The sequence below is a fragment of the Sus scrofa genome, chromosome 3 (genome assembly GCF_054392235.1).
Source record: "Sus scrofa isolate SSC_HxYL_T2T_F1_AM1 chromosome 3, Sscrofa_HxYL_maternal_Yorkshire_Landrace_v2.0, whole genome shotgun sequence".
NCBI classification, from domain to species: domain Eukaryota; kingdom Metazoa; phylum Chordata; class Mammalia; order Artiodactyla; family Suidae; genus Sus; species Sus scrofa.
In genome coordinates, this window is record NC_139385.1 from 112390576 (window position 1) to 112410330 (window position 19755).

Genomic DNA, 19755 nt, shown 5'->3' on the forward strand with positions numbered 1-19755 from the left:
CACACTGTGTCAGCCAGGAATCAAACCTTTGTCCTGGTGCTGCAGAGACACTGCTGCAACTGACAGCACTAACGGCCTGAACCTAGCCAGAACATAGACAGGTACTTGAACCCACATACCGGAACTTGAACCCAGCCAAAACCCAGGTTGGGATTTGAACCCATGTCCTGGGACTTGAACCCAGCCCAAAGCCAGAAACCCACAGTTTTAAATTAGAATCACTCACACTGTGTCTGGACTCACTGAGGTTCAGGTTCTTCATGTCTTCACACAGAAGGAATTCAGCAAAAGACAAAGTGATAGGCAAGGAGTAGATTTATTAAGATAGGATGCTTATAAGAGGTGCAAGTGGGCAGGCACAGAAGCTCTGCCCCGAGGATCCAGTGGGCTACAGTTTTATTATTCATGGGGAAATGGGGCTTGCAAAAGACCGCCACTTCCTTTCTGAGAGTAGTAGCTCCTCCTTGATATCCGGTAAGGTGTGTTTTCAAATCAGCAGAAGGGTGGTCCTCAAACTCCTGCCCTAGGTCTGAATATGAATGCAGGCCTCATCCCATTTCTCACGCCTCCCCTAGTCAAGCAAGCCTGCCTTGTGCTGATGGCATTCTTGAGCAGTTATTAACTTACAGTGATCTCCCAATGTCCCCTAAGTTTCCCTTGTTATCAATGATCCTTTACTGGGACTTCTAAAACTGCCTGTGCCCACTCTATTCCCATCACCACTGATCCCCAGTTGCACCACAGCGGGAACTCCCCAAAATGCTCTTAGAGTTCAGACCTATAAACATAAAAGCATTTGCTCTATGCCTTAACCAACTAAGGAAAATGGGCCACAGATATTAATAATGAGAAGGAAAGGGATCTTTTAAAGATGGTTTCTATTGAAGAAAAGCATCACAACAGCTCCATTCCAGGGGTATTATGGAAGAGAGATGAAAAAGCCACTGGTGGACAGACGATTCCAAGTGTCAACATCCACCTTAGCCAGGCTACCCTCCAAAAACAGTGTTCACATGCAGTCAGAGCATGGAATGTCCAATGCACGTTCTACTAATGAGCTCCTTGGGTTCAATACTGGTTTTACTGCCTATAAGATGCTCACTGCTCTTAAAAAGTCTAATTTATCTTTGCAACAATGCCAAGGAGAAAGTCAACTGTGGCTGGCCTCTGTTTCTGGAGGGAAGTGAAACACGTGGAGAATCTGTGAGGTGCCAAGAACATGGAAATCGCCTAAGTCTCTTTGATGTCAGGCAGGGTCTGTTTACTGAGATCTCACTGAAAATCACAGCAGAGAGAAGGGAGCAGAGACAAGGAGATGAGGGGCACCCTGAGTGATTGCATTTGTATCATACCAACCAAGGCCTAGATGAGATTCTTAACTACTCAACTTTCATCACCACTTTGCTGGCAGAGCAACTCACCCAGCCATGATCAGAAGAGAATCCCTTCCAGTGATCCTGAGACCAGGCAAGCAGTCACAGAGGAGGGAAGCCGTCATTACTGAAGAGCTCCCTGGAGTCTGTCCTATTTGCTACACAGAGAGATAGATGTTTGCCACCATATGGAGAGAACCCCATTTCCAGAACAGGGCTGATATAAACCAATAGTGGAAGATTTTCCCAAAGGTTGAAAGAAAACCAGACTCTTTAGGAAAAAGAGAGGAAGTAAAGCCATCCATTCTTTCCTTGAAAGAACATTCAATATTTTATACATGATATCATATACTGGGCGTTATTTCCCAATTACAATTATTTCCTAAAGTAATGCTAAAGAGCTTCAATTTTTATCAGAATGGATTTTTGCTGGACAAACCACAGAGATTTTTCTCTCTGGGAACAGTGAGTCAAGTCATTGCAATAAAGCAGTGGAAAGAGTTTAAATTTCATAAGAAAGTCAACTTAAAACATGTTTTAAAGCTGAAAAAAAAAAAGGCCCTTAAAGATTTCAAAACCAAACTTACGGTTACCAAAGAAGAAACATAGGGGGAAGGATAAATTGGGATGTTGAGATTAATATATACACGCTACTATATATAAAATAGATAACTACCAAGAACTTACTGTATAGAACAAGGAAATCTACTCAATATTCGGCAATAACCTATATGGGAAAAGAAACTGAAAAAGAATGGATATATGTGTATGTATAAGTGATTCACTTTGCTGTACTCAAATTAACACAGCATTGTCAATAAAAAATACTCCAATAAAATTTAAGAGAATCCCAGAAAAGAAAATCACTTAAACTCTAGGCCTTGGTTTCTTCATCTTTATAATGGAGAAAATAATAATACCTACTTTACCAGGTTGCCGGGAGATTAAGTGGAATGCATGTATTGGCCCATATGCATGAAGGGAGGTGCTTAGTAGATGAATCTGAATTTATAATTTAATCACGGCAACATCTTGAGAGAATCTAGACCATCTTTATGCTCCTCTGCTTGTGAGGCAGCCTTTGATACACATCTACCTTTTCTATACATTTCTGCATTTTCCTGGGACATAATATTGATTTGTGTTGTTGACAATAACAGGGTTATTGCTGCCCAAAGAGCTCCTCCAAGGCTCTGCTTCCCACACGGCAGGAGGCTAATTCACACACAGCTGCCCATGTTTACTAAGTGCTAGCAGAGCCCTCAGGCCAGTCAGAATCTGGTGTGCCCACTTCCTACCCACTTTAACTAAACCATCTAAACTAGCAGGAGGCATCTACAGTTGCTGAGCATCACTTCTATTCGCTGAAGATTTATTTCTTAGGTGCTCAAGTCTGCAGGCAATGTGCTTCTCTATGCAAGAGCCTGGAATTCTGTTAATCCTACAATCAATGAGGGGTAAGAGGATACTCTGAATTTCAAGGTTCTCATCCTGACTTGGAGTTATTTTGCAAAAATAAAGCTTGGCGCAAAACCACATGCAACTCATTATGTCAGCCTACAACTCATTATGTCAGCCTACAATCATTTCCGAGCACTCTGTTCTCAGAGAGGAATTCTTAACAGAGAAAGAGGCCCAGGGGTTGATTTTCAGCTTTAAACTGATTCATTGCGCTAATAATCCAACTTGCACGGAGCTAGAACTCCTTAGTGGATCCGTTTTTCATTTTTGACAGTGGCTACCTTGGCTGAGAAATATTTCTGTCACCCTAGTTATTTCTTGTGCTATGTTCATCATCCTAACCAGGTCCATAATGGCCTAAACCCCTAAGCATTCCGTTCCTTGTGGAAAATTTCACCCAGGTGTTCCTTTGTCTCTGAAATGGTTGAAAGTTACTCACAGAGGGTCGGTCACCTGGGAGGATCCCTTTGAGTACTGTCACCCATCACCTGTCCCTAGCCCCCCAGATATGGGCTGAAATGAGCACTGGTCCTATGGGGCAGAATGGCCCATCATTATTTCTGGCTTGGCAATAGATGGTGGGGATAATTAACAGGGCCTAGAGAGATGTCCTCTCCTTCTACAAACACGCCAGCGGTTCAAGTCGCAAAGCTGCAATCATCTTGAACTCATATTTCATGCTATATAGTGTTGATAACCAGTGCATCTATCCAGGGAAATAGAAAGAAAACAAAAGATCAGCCAGTGTAAAAGATATAATTCCAGCTGTGGGCCCCCAGGCACAATGGATTCTAGGATTCTAGTCTGGGATCTCCACACTAATTCTGATCCCCAGGAGCTAGTGAAGAAGGGCCCTTCAATAATACCAGCAGGCTTGCTAGCAGGCTTTTGGCTGCAGGGGATGAGGGCAGTAAGACTAGAGACCAACAGCAGGGCTTACATCTTCCCCAAGGATAACTAGCCACACCAAGGGACTTTGTCATAATCCAAATATAGTTTCAAGAAGGCTTCAAGAATGACAGTTTTGGAGGATTTCCTGTCATGGCTCAGCAATTAATGAACCCAAATAGTATCCATGAAGACATGGATTTAATCCCTGGCCCCGCTCAGTGGGTTAAGGATCTGGTGTTGCCAAGAGCTGTGGTGTAGGTCACAGACACAGACTGGATCAGATCTGGTGTTGCTATGGCTGTGGCTGTGGCCAGCAGCAAAGCTCCAATTCAGCCCCTAGCCTGGAAACTTCCATATGCCACAGGTGTGGCCCTAAAAAACCAAAAAAAAAAAAAAAAAAGAATGACTGTTCTTAGAAAGACCTAGTATGATGTCCAAGTATGAGTTTTCCCATGACAAAGTTTTACATGGACTGAAAAAGACAGTAATCACTAAAGAGCCTATTAAGGATAGACAGATGATGGTACAGTTGTGTCCCCCAAAATCAAATATACTATGTGGAAATGGAAGACATGACCGAGAAATTGGAACAGATTGGTACAGTGGGTTGTTGGTGTTGATTTACTCTATGTATGACAATAGGTGTTATGGTTACCAACAGCCCAACGTGGTCATTGATGAAAGTACCCAGAATGAGGATGGTGAAAGACCATCCACGTGCCCCCTTGGAGTTGCATTCAGCTCCATGTGCCGTATTTTAAAAAAGAAGAATATGACTGAGAGAAGGCTCCAAAGAGCCTGGCTGGCCTCAACTTGGAGCAAGAACTAAGGGTGAAATGAGAGTAGCCAGATTCACGTGCCTGAAGGAATATCACATGGAACAGGACTAGGCTTATGCCATAAGGCTTAAGGGATGGGACTCAGACAAACGAATGGACCTGCTAGCCCAAACTGACATCCAGAGCTATTAAAATGTGCATTGTGAGACCATGGATTCCCTAATAGCTAGTACTCTCAAGTGTGGCATGGGTGACTGCCAGAGAGATTTTTAAAGGAATTCACATTGAACAGAGAGTTAAACTTGGCAAGCTCGGACACCCCCACCAATGCTTTAAGTTCAGGTATTTTTCTAATACCTATATGTTTCATTTGATAGCAGGAAATGTCTGTATTCCTTCCCTGTGCTTTGGAAACTCATAGATTAGAAATGTGAGTGTATTGTGTTTTAAGATCTTTCTTGTTAGGAATTATCTTGCAATCTACTTGGGAAGAAAAATTACTGACATCTTCTACTTTGCATCAGAGAATATGTAAACAAGTCCTTCCTGGCCACTAGGTCATAGGGAACTGTTTATAGTACATCTCTAAAATCCAGAACAAGAGGTAAACCCTTGTTTGGGAATGAATCTTTACGTTACTGAATTTAGGGGCATATTGAAATCATTAAGGGTAGGAAGAGATGGAGATATGCTTCCTCACTAGAAATAAGATACAAACATACAAAATGGGAAAGAGAAAAAAGAAGTTTTTAAGATCATTGAATGAGAAAGACAGTAAAAGCCACTGGGTTTAACTCAAGTTCTTATATGTCGTGCACACACACACAAACACACACACACACACACACACACACAGAGATACTAGGAAATAAGACCAAAAAAAAAATCCATCAATTGAATCAGAATTCTCGGTTTGTTTTCTTAAATTTAGAAGCAGTGAATTAACTGATGGCTAAGGTTTCTTTTGCCCTAAATATTTAGTAATTCTGTAAGAAGTTTTGGACAAGAGAAATAGAAATATACAACACAAGAGTAGAGCCCCATTTATAATTACTGTGTATCAGGTTGCAAAAGTAAAGTGATAGCTAAGGAAGAGAACGTCTCTTCAATAACAAATTCCCTTGTTAATTTGAGGACAACAAATCTTTGTGCTCAGAAACTACAGCAACGCAAAATCAAGTCAACCACACTGGGGAAAAAAAGGAATAACATTTCAAAAAGAAATTCTGCCTGAAACAAAATCGGTAGGATGTAGAAACCCACTGCAGTCTTCTTCCTTCGCAGTTATTGATTTATATATTACACAGGGCTGCTGAATGGGTGCAGAAGATCACATGGATGGCAGTGTGGTTGGCCCCAAGAGTCCTCCTATATCCATCCTGTCCTAATCCCAGAAAGCATTCTAAATCATCTCTTTATTCCCATAGTTGGAGGATAGTCTTGCAAAATAAAAATGGACTCGTTATAAAGAAATGAATACCTAGAAGGAACTGAAAGTCAGACACTTCTCAAGTTAAGATCAGCAGAGGTTCTCCAAACTGCCTTCCATTACAGAGTTGTGATCTTTTAGGCCAGTTTCCCAAATTCTAGAGTAAAGAGCTAGAGGCAAACCAGGATATTGGATTTAGAAATAAGAACTTGCCACACTCTAGAGGTTCAGAAGCAACCATCACCATGGTGCCCTCCCTTACTTTATCGTCTTGTCTTCTGGGTTTAGTTGGTCTCCAGAAAGAGCATATGGCTGACTCTGTCCAAAAAAATCATATCTATAAAATAAACCGTGTCTAAAAAATAGAACACAAGCATTAAGTATGATGCACATCCTTACATCATTCATTTTTACATTCCTACAAAAAGGCAACCTTATATTTGTATAGCGGGAGGCTTAGAAGAATTCTCAGAGTCAAACGTTGAAGCAGTATGTGATGATCGATGCTAACCTCCCCAGATTGCTGCAGCAAGACTTCATGGGAAGAAAAATAATCCTGGGGCTGTGAGATCAAATCCCAACTCAGCCACTTACTGACTGTGTCATTATTTTAGAAAGTCACTTAAAGTCTCTGAACTTCAGGTTTTTCATCTGTATGATGGGATAAATGATGCCCACCTCACAGGGTTATTGTAGGGATTAAGTAAGAGCTGGCATGTGAAAAATTTAGCTCAGTGTCTGACATTTAGTAGAATCCCCATCACGTTCTCTTCCTCTGATCTTTTTGTCCTTTTTATTTTTTTTAAACCAAGCAGCTGGGGGAAGCTGTAGTAATAATGGCTCATTCAAACAGAATATAGATTCTGTGAAATCAGGATACTGAGATCATATTGACTTACTGCCTTCCTTCTGACAAGTAGCAATGATGGACTATGGCCAGTCTGTCTGTAAAGGGGTTTGCAGTTTTCCGAAGGACTTGGGCATTTCCTCTCCTGGTGTGGGAGTTAGGAAACTCATCTGACAGATGAGGAATTGAGGCCCAAGGATGTCAAGTGCCTTGCCCCCAAACAAGCTCTCAAAACCAGAAATTGAGTTAAGTCTTCTGAGCCAAGTGTCAACTACACCCCAGCAGCCTCTGTTTCCAGTTTTCAAAGTTCTCCCTGAGGCAAACCTGGTTTACTTTAGATCTGCAGGTGCCAAGCCCAGGGGTTGCCTTTCACAATCAATTAATTGTATTGATGATGCGCTTGTTCACGTACTCTAGAACAGGGTCAATGCAAGCACCATTATATCAATCATTGAGGTAATGCTCTCTCCACTATCTGTGGTTTTAATGATTTGCTTATTCTTGTAGTTATATTTAGGAAGTCCAACATATATCAAGGAAGCCATTTAAAAGGCCATGGGAAAGCTTAATCAAATACAGCTTGTTTATTATCTTCCCATTAGTGAAATCCATAAAGCTGAAAAGAAGGATTCTAAGAGGATACTTTGCTTGAGATCCTATAAAAGGAAGCTCACCAACTGGCCTGTTTCTTTGCTAATGCAAAAGAGGGACTCAAAAGAATTGTGGTGTCCAGTAACCCCGAGCTGGCAAACAGACAGAACCAGCAAATTGCTATCATCTTTGCCGTCACATAAAAGATGCTCCAGGCGTTTCTGGGTTTAAAAAAAAAAAAAAAATCCACCACTCTTTGCAAGAAGCACACTTTTAAGAATTGTCCAGATGGTGAAGGAGGAACATAATATTTCTTTGTCCTTCTCCAAAACAGAGTAAGTATGCATCATACATGGCAGTCAGGGATCATTTTTAATATTTAAATGACATCTTAGTCGGAGATTAAAATTTATAAAGAGCAGTGAGATACCAGGGAAACGGGTGGGAAGCCACTTCTACTTTCAAATGCAATAAAACAGATGGGACTCGCAGTCCCTACTTGAGCATTAAAATAGCTAAGATTCCTTACAATGTTGGAAGCCTACAGAGGAAATCAATCTCTTTCTCTCTCTCTCCCCTCCTTCCTCCTTTCCCTCTCTCTCTCTACCTCTCTCCTCCTCCCTCCCTTCCTCCTTCTCTCTTTCTCACATGTTTTTTTGCATTGCACACCTATAGATCATAAAGTTCATTCCAGAGGGCAATATTAGATTTTGTTTTTAAAAGCCTAGAATGTCACCTTAGGATCCAGCATCTTGACTAAGTAATTAAATAATGATGGGGAAATGCAGTAACAATCCCAGGTGGAGGAAAATAATGATAACTACCATGATAATCATTACCTTGAAATATCCTCAAACACTTTGCAGAGATGATCTAATTATTCCCTGTGCATCCCTCATGGGAAAGGTATTATTATTTCCATCTTGAAAGAAAATATAATATCTACTCTCAATTTACAAGTGTCATTTCTTCTGAGAAGCTTCATTATATGTTTCCTTGTTCATCTTCACAATAGGAGACTTAGACACCCTAAATTAAGTAATTTTGAAGAGTTAGGGGCAGAATAATCTGTGTTTCTATGAATAATTGATTAAAATTCAGTGTTTTCCAAACTGTTTTAATCATACCCTCCACGGCAATTATAAAATGTTTACAAATATTTAAATTTTGAAGGATCAGATATGAAATAAATGTAACTAGAAAGCCTAGTGCTTTTCCTGAACTATCCTGGGATAATTCATACCCCCATTGGAATGGGGAGTAGAGAGAATGGAAGATAAAAACAGGGTCCTCTTCTTTCTACTCCCCTCCCCGCCTCCTCAAATAAACCCTCAAACCCCTCAATGCATTTCTCACAGTGAGTTCCACTTGGAGCTCAAGTGGAGGGTAAAAGGGAAATGGGAAGAAAGGTGAAAGATATGAAACTGTGGGTCAAATCCATTTCACCCGCCTTCACTAATCAAGGTTGTTTTAAGACGTGCATGTCCTCCAAGCTGCTTAAACAATAAGCTGTTTGTTTTGGGAACTTGGAGTCAGCTGTGTCGAGTTGGAGCTGAGCTGGCTAAGCCTGACCCTCCAACTGGGCATGTGTGAATGCCTGATCTCAGTGAATGTGCAGAGGCCTGCAGCTCAGTTACACCTGCGCAGAACCAAGATTCCTGCATCTTTTTTCAATCACCTTTCTTCACACTCCCAACGCCCTGGACCGTCCTGCTTGTTTAGTCCTTAACCCATAAATACCCCAAGCTCTGTGCTTTCAGGAGGTTTGCGATTTGTTCTCTTATCTGCTCACTTGGCTACCTTGTAAATAAGCCTTCTCTTTGCTGCAAACCCCAGCATCTCAACGTTTTGGCTTGCTGTGCTTGGGGCCGAATGAACCTGGTTTGGTAACAGAAGGAAAAAAGAAATGGAGAAGGAAACAAGAAAGGAGTAGGTAATAGAAACATGTCAGTGCTATGACATCGGATGCTTCCTAAGGGGCTGTACTAGTTTGCTACGGCTGCCTTCATGAAATACCACAGACTGGGTAGCTTACACAATAGGAATGTATTTTCTCAGTTCTGGAGCGTTGTGATCCAAGATTATGGTTTTGGCAGGTTTGGCTTCCTCTTGAGGCCTCTTTCCTTGGCTTGGGAGAAGGAAGGGCTGCCTCCTTGCTGTGTCCTTACATGGTATCTCCTCTGTGTGCACACATCCCTGATAGTTTTCTGTTTGTCCCAAGTTCCATCAGTCAGATCAGATTAAGGGCACCCTAACAGGCTCATTTTAACTTAAGCATCTCTTTAAAGGTCCTGTCTCCAAATACAGATGTGTTCTTGGGAACTGGGGGTCAGGGCTTCAACATATGAATTTGGAGGAGATTCAACTCAGCCCATAACATGCGCTTTCAGGCAAAGGTGAAAGGTAGCTGTTTGTGATCATTGGTTCCTCAATTTCATTTTCTCAGATACAAAAGTATTAGAGGAATTGACTCTGGCTTAGGTTTTGTTTTGCTTACAGTGGTTACTAAGGCATTAGAGCCACCTCAGTCTAATGACCCCCTTGTTCAATTACTTGAACATAGTCAGCCATGCTTTTTCACTCCCATGAGTCACACACTTTTCCATCTGCTGACCTGGGTCAAGTCCTCTCCCACATTCTTTTCCAAAGGTGACTCCATCCATCTGCTGGGAACTCCCTCCCAAAAGCTCCTTGCAGACCTTCCAAAGTCTCAAAGATGAAGCTGCTTCCTCTGCAGATTCCCAGAGTTTTATCTGTATGGTAATACTGACCAGGTCCTCATTGAAGAGTGAGCCATTACCTCTTCTGCCATCCTAAAAGATAATAGATGACAAATCCAGACACTCCTGGTGTTCTGGGAAAGGGACTTCTCCCTCAAAGCTCTCCTGCTTTCAGAGGCTTTTCCCAATTATGAGCTGCACCAGATGGCTTCACCATGGAGTATCTCATGAAGAGAACACACGTTTGCCCCATGCTGGCAATCTCAGATCACTTGGTCACCTGGGAAATGGGACAGCCTTATCTGCTCCCAGCTGCATTAGTTGAAGGACGTGGATCCCTGGTGAGAAGGTTTGGGAGATGGTGGTGGTGAAACAAAAAGAGAGTTTCTTTACAAAATGTCTACAAAACCCATAAATATATTTAGCCACCACTTCAAGAAGAGTTGACTTTGGGTACCCTAACTTGAAAATATGTGAATGGGGGTTATATCACATTGTAAATGAAGTCTCCATTTTAGAGTATTGTTATTACTATCCTGGCTCCTTTAGATAGTAAGCTTTGTGAACTTCTTTGTGCTTTGATGGTATGACATAATTAGCAACATTGTGATATGTTATGTAATTAAGTAGTTATAGAAAGTCAGTGGAAAATCATGCATGCCTTCATTTAATTTAGCCAGCTATTGCACATGGTGGAGATAAGACCAAACAGTAAGTACATGCAAATGAACAAATTCCTGCCCTTGACAGGCTCTTAGTCAAGTTGAAAAGAAAGAAAAGTGAACAGGCACAATCTAGAGAGTGGTTCTCAGAGGGAGCATACATATAAGAATCACCTGGAGGGCTTGTTCAAGCACCAGATTTGGCCACCTCCCACCCCACCCCCCAACCCGCTAGCTTCTGATTTCAGTGGGGCCAAGAATTTGCATATCTAGCAAGTTCCCTAGTGCTGCTGCTGTTGCTCAGGCACCACACTTTGAAAACCACCAATCCAGTGTTACAAGTGTTGGGGGTTATGGAAGATCCTAGAAATCCCCAGTACAGCTGGAGTACAGGCGGGGATGGTCAGAGAAAGCTTCACAGAGGCAGTGATTTTTAAAGGATAAAGAAGGAATGATTAGGACATGCCAAGTACATTTAGTCCTAAGGGACAAAAGTAGGAGAAAGTACACACAATTTTTTTTGAAAAATCCAAATAATTCCATTTGCCTAGGATGATGTTTGAGTTTGAAGTAGTTGCAGGAGATGAAGCTGGAGAAATAGGCAGGGCCCAGGGCTATGATTGAGAACCCTGTCTGAACTTGAGCCTACATGGGATCTTAGAATCATGAATCCCCAGAGCCAGACTCCAAGCTGAAGAATCCCGGTAGAAGAATTGTCAGTTATCTTTCATCAAAAGGGGCCTCTCTCTAAGCCAGGCATACAATTTTCCTGCCTTTGGGGAGAAACCCTTTTCGTGTCTCTGAAATGACAGGTCTCAATGGAAGTGAAATGGAGTAGAAAGCGTGCATTGATTGCACAGAATCAGAATTGGTGGAGGCCTAAATTTTTGCTCTTGAGCCGTGAACCACTGCCACGGGGCCTGTCAATACCTAAATAATCAGTTATGATTGACACTTGGAAAACCTAAGCTTCACTCACCTCTCAGGGGAGGGCTGGCAGGTCTAGGAAGGTGGAAGTGGGAGAAAGGGAGACCCTGATAGCACAGGTTTTGATGAAATATTCTTCATTCTTTTCTCTCCAGGGGAAGATGATGATGATGATGAATGTGGGGAGGAGAAACTGCCCTCCTGCTTCGATTATGTGATGCACTTTCTGACTGTGTTCTGGAAGGTCCTCTTCGCCTTCGTCCCCCCCACAGAATACTGGAATGGCTGGGCATGTTTTATTGTCTCCATCCTCATGATTGGCATCCTGACAGCTTTCATCGGAGACCTGGCTTCCCACTTCGGCTGCACCATCGGCCTGAAGGATTCTGTGACTGCAGTGGTGTTTGTGGCGCTTGGAACTTCCGTGCCAGGTAAAGGATACTTTCACATGTGAGTCCCCCAGGAGTAGAAGCCCATTTGCCCACTTGACCCCTTTTTGTTCCTACTATCTCAAGGGCTGTGATAAGAAACTTGGCCTATAAAAGACAAAAGCCCAGAGCTGTTAGTGATGTCACTGCCAGATCATTGCCATGGCATCTCCCAACGTTCGAAAGCTGGTCAGTATCATCATGATGACAGGAAAGCATTCCCGGAGGGACTGCCTGCCTGCATAGAGAGAGCAGATTGATTTGATGGATAGATTGACAGGCCAGCTTCCCATTACAATTAGAATTTTCAAGAACACAACTATAGAATCCTTCTCAAGAGCAAAAGTTATGTCTTCTTTGTATTTTGTCAAGTTTGGATGATTTCCATAAAACCCTGTATTTTTTGGTAACTGAGATAAATCCTTGAGACCTGACATGATAGTCTCTTAACCCCACTGTTCATGGGAGTAAGTAAAAACTAGACATGGATCAGAACAGAGAAACAGGAATCCTGGCCTAAGCGAGCAGGCCCAGTGGACCTCTCTTCTTGCACTCCTGTAAGCTGAATTTTTCTTTCAGCCAACAACGGTAGCTCATTATGACTACTTGCTCTTCTGGGTAAGATATTCTCCTCCAAAACATAAAACGTTGACAGCAGTAATTTTCAAACTTCGGTGCATACCACAATTACCTGGGAGCTTGTTTAAAAATGCAAATGCCTGAGACCCCCACCACCATGGAATCAGAAGATCCAAAAAAGGTCCCAGAAATGTGTGTGTTCAGATCATAGGTGATTCTGGTGGCCAGCAGAGCTTATTGTGAGAAGTTCTGCACCTGCTCCCCAGCACTGGTCAGCAAGACTCACATCTCTCCCAACAGAAGGTCAATGGCAAAGGTTGCAGTGGACCTGGGAAAAGGCAGGGCCTTAGGGGAAACATATAGTCCTGCTGAAGTTGCCATACCCCTTCCCCTTTCCATGTTTGCCACAGCCTTGACAAAAATGCTGTGATTTCTACTAACACTGGCCATAGTTAGCAATCTGGATTTTGCTTTTTGAGACTGGAAAAAAGTGCCATTTAAACCACAAGATCTCTTGACTGAAATTCACAGCTAGTGAATATTTATTATCTCAGTGACAATGGATAAATTACTTCCCTGAGCCTCCATTTCTTCATTGACAAAATAGGAATAACCATGCTTAATTTGCAGAATTGTGGTAAGGATTGGAGAAAACACTGGTAAGTTATACAGCTAGTAAAGCGTCTGGGACATAGAAGAAATTCAGTAAAATGGTGTCTTTTGTGATCATGATATTGAACAGCTGAGTATGATCTGACCGGTATAAATCTGGACCCCTCATCCTTGCGAAAGGAAGGATGGATGGAATGTCTATATTTATAGCAGTCAGCCATGGCATGTGGTATTTACACAACTGATCAACTCCTAAGGAGTCCTGGGCTTGCTGGGCCCAGCAAGGTTTTATGGTCCAGCAGAGTTAATGGAGAAGCCGAGGGATTGAGAGAGAGTTTTTCCTCCCACGTTGGTGAGCAGGGCTGTGCAAAGCCTTCCTGTTGATGGCTGATCCTCAGAGGAGAGAGCAGGCTCCCTCTCAACTCCAGCTGTGTTCCAGCAGTGCTGTGTGGCCTTCATTTTGATTTTTTCCTGAAAACGGCCAGAAATGTAGCAAGCAGGAGGAAAAACATGAAAGAGTAAGTTGCTTTCTTTAGAGAACATATATACAACCGCAGGAACTAAGCATCATAGCTAGCTGTGGCTCTATCACTGGTTACTATAGGAAAATGTTTTGAAGATCTGCTTTCCTTAAGGCCTAAGTCACTGTATCAGAAGGTGCCCAAGTTAGTACCCACTCTTGGCCTTGAAATTAGCCCTGAAGGAGAGTGTGTGCAAATTATGGTCATGAAGGCAAAATTAGGTCTCCTGACAGTCATTCCCAATTAGCCTGCCTTTCTGAAAAAGTCAGCAGTTAGTCCTACCAAACGCATCTCTTGCTTTAAAAGAGATTTAAAAAAAAAAAATGCCTTTCATATCTTTGGCCTTGAAAATGTTTTGGGGTGTTTTTTTTTCCCCAACTCTTCATATCAACATCTCAACACTGGCTCCTTTTTCTATATACCAATCTTCCAAAATGGCTCTATATTTCACATATTAATAAATTCCTTTCAACAGTATGGCAGTCATATGATTAAATTCTTTTCTTTAACATGAAACATGGAGAACAGTAAACCTTAGTGCTTGGAGTCATTTTTTTCTGCCACTTAAAATCAGCTCAGAATCCAGGTGGGGGTATCAAGAGGGAAGAAAACCTGTTGGAGAATACAACAGAATTATTAGTTGTCAAAATGGTTTCCCTACACTGCCATAATTTCTTCCCATTGGGAATTCTTCCCATATTTGCTCTATGATTGGGAGAATTCCTACAATTTGCTCCAATATTAACTGTGCAGAATACTCCCCAGTATATTCACAGGTAATCTCTGATAATCATATCTGTATAAACAGATACCCCCTCAAAAAAATAGTGAATTGTTCCTTCAGCATCTTATTCAATGTTTCTGACTTTATCCTTCAACCCTGATGACTCAGAGCAGTGCTTTATTATATCTCCTGACTCCTGAAAGCGGGGGGGAAAAAGGATGCTTCTGTTCCTGAATGACAAAGCCCAATTGCTATAGGCAGACGAATAAAGAGGAAGAATTCTCTTCACTTCCAGCCTACCATTCATCAGCATTGGTCCTGCCGACCCAGCTCTTTCTCTAGGCTGATGCCTTGACACTTTCCTAAAGTAGAAGGGCTCCTGGTTAGTGATTGATACACTGTTTCCTCTTCCTAGGTGAGGCTTAGATTGTTACATTGTGATGGCCTTATGGTCATTGAAAACCTGCCCTACTAGTCCTCCTGCCTCAAGGCACATTAAGTGTCTATGTATCTCATTAAAAGTATTTTTACAGGAGTTCCCATTGTGACTCAGCAGTAACAAACCTGACTAATATCCATGAGGCTGTGGATTCAATCCCTGGCGCTGCTCAGTGGGTTAAGGATCTGGCATTGCTGTGAGCTGCAGTGTGAGTTGCAGACACCACTCAGATCTGGCATTGGTTGCTGTGGTATAGGCCGGCAGCTACAGCTCCAATTCAACCTCTAGCCTGAGAACTTCCATCTGCTTCGGGTGCAGCCCTAAAAAGCATGAAAAAAAATATTTTACCATACTGAAAATCTTGGGGGAAAGAGCTTATGACTTTTCAGATGAGACAGAGCTCCATACCAACTGGTAGTGAAATGTTCTTCATAAGCTACTGGCATAGAAGGACTTGTGACAGCCCTCAGGTGTGTCTGCTATTGCTACCTGTTAATAGAGAAAGACCCTCTTTTCCTGAATCACCCTCCTACAGAGGCACCTATCTGGAGGAGAGTGGGCTTCCTGGACATCCCTCCCCACCTACAAATGTTGGAATGAGGCAGATCCTAGTCTCCAGCCCTCTTCTTGGTCCATGCTCACCATCCTAGTCTCCAAGGCTTAAATGCCATCGACACACCAATAATTTCCAAATGTATATCCCTATCCTAAACTTCTCCCACAGTTCTAGACTCAACTGCTTTCCAGTATCAGTGCTGCATGTGCAATTTGCAGCTCAAAATTACCACATCCAGAATAAAACTGTTGATTTCTATTGTTCAACTGCCTTATCCTGTAACCAAACCAATTCTTTCCAGACCCTGTATCTCTCAGGAAAATGCCGTCCTCTGCCCAGGTGTTCCTGATTACTTTTCCCTCATCCCCAGTGAATCCATTCATAACTCCTGCAGATCTTTCCTCTACAGGATGTGTTGATCAGACCTACTTAGTTGTCTCCACCACAACCATCCTAGTCTAGGCAGCCATTCTCTGTCATTCTGAACTTTGTAGTAGCTTCCTATTTGTCTCCACGCTTCTGCTAGAGGTGGTTTTAAGATATAAATCAGATAGAATTTCTCCTTACAATCTTCCAAGTCTTCCTCTTTCACTTAGGCTAAACTTCAAAAGCATCACTCTGGTGTACAGAGGCCAATGTATGTGACTTGGGCCTTGCCTATCTTTCCATTCTGTTTACCTCCCTGCCACTGTTCTTCAGCCCCACTGGCCTTCTTGTTGTGCTCCATACACCAAGTTCATTCCTTTCTCAGAGTTGTGCTAGCTGTCTGAAATGCTTTGCCCTTTCCTTTGCATAAGACTGGCTCTTTGTCTTCAATATATCTCATAGTAAATGTCACATCTTCCAAGAGACCTTTTCTAACCACATAACATGAAGTGGTCACTTTTCCAGTATTATATCAACCTATTTTCTTCTTCTTTTTCTTTTTTTTTTTTAAGTCATTCTTTTTTCTTTTTATTTTTTTTATTTCCCCATTACATCATTATTATCATTATTTTTCTACTGTACAGCATGGTGACCCAGTTACACATACATGCATACATTCTTTCTTCTCACATTATCATGCCCCATCATAAATGACTAGACATGGTTCCCAGTGCTACACAGCAGGATGTCATTGCTAATCCATTCCAAAGGCAATAGTCTGCATCTATTAACCCCAAGCTCCCAATCCATCCCAGTCCCTCCCCCTCCCCCTTGGAAACCACAAGTCTATTCTGCAAGTCCATGATTTTCTTTTCTTGGACAGGTTCATTTGTGCCTTATATTAAATTCCAGATATAAGTGATATCATATGGTATTTATCTTTCTCTTTCTGACTTACTTCACTCTGGATGAGAGTCTCTAGTTCCATCCATGTTGCTGCAAATGACATTATGTCGTTCTTTTTTATGGCTGAGTGGTATTCCATTGTTTATATATACCACACCTTCTTAATCCAATTGTCTGTCAATGGACATTTGGGTTGTTTCCATGTCTTGGCTATTGTGAATAGTGCTGCAATGATCATTCAGGTACATGTGTCTTTTTTAAGGAAAGTTTTGTCTGGATATATGCCCAAGAGTGAGATTGCTGGGTCATATGGTAGTTCTATGTATAGATTTCTAAGGTACCTCCATACTGTTCTCCATAGTAGTTGTACGAGCTTACATTCCTACCAACAGGACAAGAGGGTTGCCTTTTCTCCATACCCCCTCCAGCATTTGTTATTTGTGGACTTACTAATGATGGCCATTCTGACTGGTGTGAGGTGGTATCTCGTGGTAGTTTTGATTTGCATTTCTCTAATAATCAGTGATGTTGAGCATATCACCCTATTTTCTATAGAGTACTTATTAGTTTCTGGATTTTTTGGCTTGTTTTTGAATATTATTATTGGCAAACTCTCCCTATTGAAATGTAAGCTTCATGGCAGCAGAAACCTTGCCCTTTTTCTCTTGTATATCCCTGGTTCCTAGAATGATGCCTAGCTAACACATAAGTAATGCAGTTACGTTGCACATGTGTTTATGTATGTATGTGTTGTATATATAAATTAATGTACAATCATTTACACATTAGTATGAATTGATATGTCAGATTGTTTTATTCCTAACACCTTCTAGAGAGAGCTGAGAATTAAAATTAGAATCAAGGAAGATGAACAGATATTCCTATAGTGTAGCTTTTTGTTTGTTTGTTTATTTTAATGGCCACACTGCTGCATATGGAAATTCCCTGGCCAGGGATTGAATCTGAGCCACAGTTCAGTTGTGACCTACACTGCAGCTGCAGCAACACTTGATCCTTTAATCCATTGCACCAGGCCAGAGATCAAACTCATGCCCCTGCAGCAACTTGAGCCGCTGCAGTCAGATTCTTAACCCATTGTACCATAGTGGGAACTCCTAGTGGAGCTTATTTTTGAGGAATAGAATATATAAGAGTAGGTTACTCTTACTGTAGTAAGAAGGAGCAAAAATAAACTTCAGGGTTTAGCATTAGGCACTAAAGCTCTCAGAACAGAAACATTTTTTTCATCATTCAAATTGTGGCAATGGTGGGAACTTTGAGAAGCAAGATTATTTTATCTCTTTTTTCTCTCCTGTGATCTCTGCTTCTGAGACCCAGAACTCAGGCCAGTGCTGTTAAAAACTTAAGGTATACTCTGTGGAGTGCTAAATAGGCATTTTGCAGCAGCCTAGTATAGGTTCATTACCATGTTTTATCACATTGCTTCCCTGAAGAAGCAATGTGATACAAACAGGCTCAAAATTCAAGAGAAAAAAGCATAAAAAGGAACATTTGGAACCCAGCCTTTTTCATACTAGGGACCACTTGTAATTGACATTCTTTTAGCTTACAATCACTTGCTTGAGTAAAATTTGGGTATATTAAGTTAAGACAAGCTTATATTAGATTCCAAATATGGATTTTTTTCTTTAATCTCTTGCTCATTTTCAATCAAGTCATATAAAGGTAAGCATTCTTCTTTAATTATAGAGAAAACTCTTAGACATTAATGAGTTAGAAATAGCTTGACCTTAGTCTTGCCTTGGTCTTTCTCCATACAATGTGGTTGGGCTTATGCCTGAAGCTTGCCTGCCGCCCACTTTATCTTCCCTTTACTGTTTGTTTACACTTGGGAACAGGACAGTTTAAAAATTTTGTGTTGTAGACTGTCCCTTAACCACTGGGATTGTCATATTTTTGTTGGCTTCCTGTGTTTTGAATATCCTTCAATTTCTGTCAAGTAGGAATTATTTCACCTGAGAGCTCTTTAAGGTATGAAGGGGAAGGAAGTAGACAATTTTAGGATTTTTTTTTTCCCTATTTTGTGTATGGAATATTTTTTTTTTAATCTTGTTTTAGAAAATCATATGGCATTTTTAAGTTATATCACTCCCGGATTTCTAAATACCGCAGGAAACATTTGATATAAAACTAGCTATACTAGCTGTTCACTTTGCCCTCTGGGTGCAGGGTTAATATGCACCATGGAAGTGTAGGAACAAGGGCTTTCAAACCTAATTCAGGAAACAGAACTTCTAGCCATCATTCACTGTATCTCTGGAATTAGCTTGACTCAGCCTCTGTTTTCTTACCTGTAAAACAGGCACAATAATCCATGGCAATTTGAAGAACTGATGAGAGGATTAAGTAATACAGGTTTCAGAGCACTTTGTCAACTAAAAACTGGTATAAACTGCATGAAATAATTATCACCACTAACACTGAGATCAACTCTCCAAGTCAAAAGGAATGGAAACCATCAGAAAATGAAGTTTTATGATCATAACAGTGAAAATTTTTAAATTTTATCATGTAGCTCCAATGTGTGCTGGGCATAACACTGTTTATATATTATCTGTGATCCTGTTTAGGTTACATCATTAAGTTATATGAAGTGATTGCTTTTACCTCCTCCCAAAACTTTTTTGTCCCTTAGACTCACCTCCTGAAAATGAGATTTTTCTGTTTGGCACTATGCTATGAAACATCTGGTTTTGTAACAAAAATAAGCTATTGATTTCTTTCTTTTTTTCAGTTTTTAACTTCCTGGCTTCTAACACCTCTGAAAGCTAAGATATTCCATAGTATAATGAAGTAAAAACTCCTTACAATTTATTAAGTTAGATGCTTCTTCATCTCTCAGTGGATCCTAAAGTAATTTAGATAGTTGCACAGGCTGTATGCTGCAATCTGGAGGGGTCAGCATCATCTAAATGACACCCTG

General features: G+C 41.3%; 1 protein-coding gene across 41 annotated transcripts in view; it reads left to right on the forward strand.

Annotated features, from left to right (window-relative positions):
* SLC8A1 (solute carrier family 8 member A1) overlaps window positions 1–19755 on the forward strand; it is a 421405-nt gene that overhangs the window by 362048 nt on the left and 39602 nt on the right. For 40 of the 41 annotated variants that reach the window (XM_085019457.1, XM_085019445.1, XM_085019450.1 and 37 more), the window contains one exon: window positions 11836–12111. In XM_085019457.1, coding sequence (XP_084875583.1) covers window positions 11836–12111 — 276 coding nt within the window. Of the gene's footprint in view, window positions 1–11835; window positions 13559–13727; window positions 14646–19755 lie in introns of those variants that run through there. The other variant, XR_014842083.1, reaches the window with a different exon arrangement.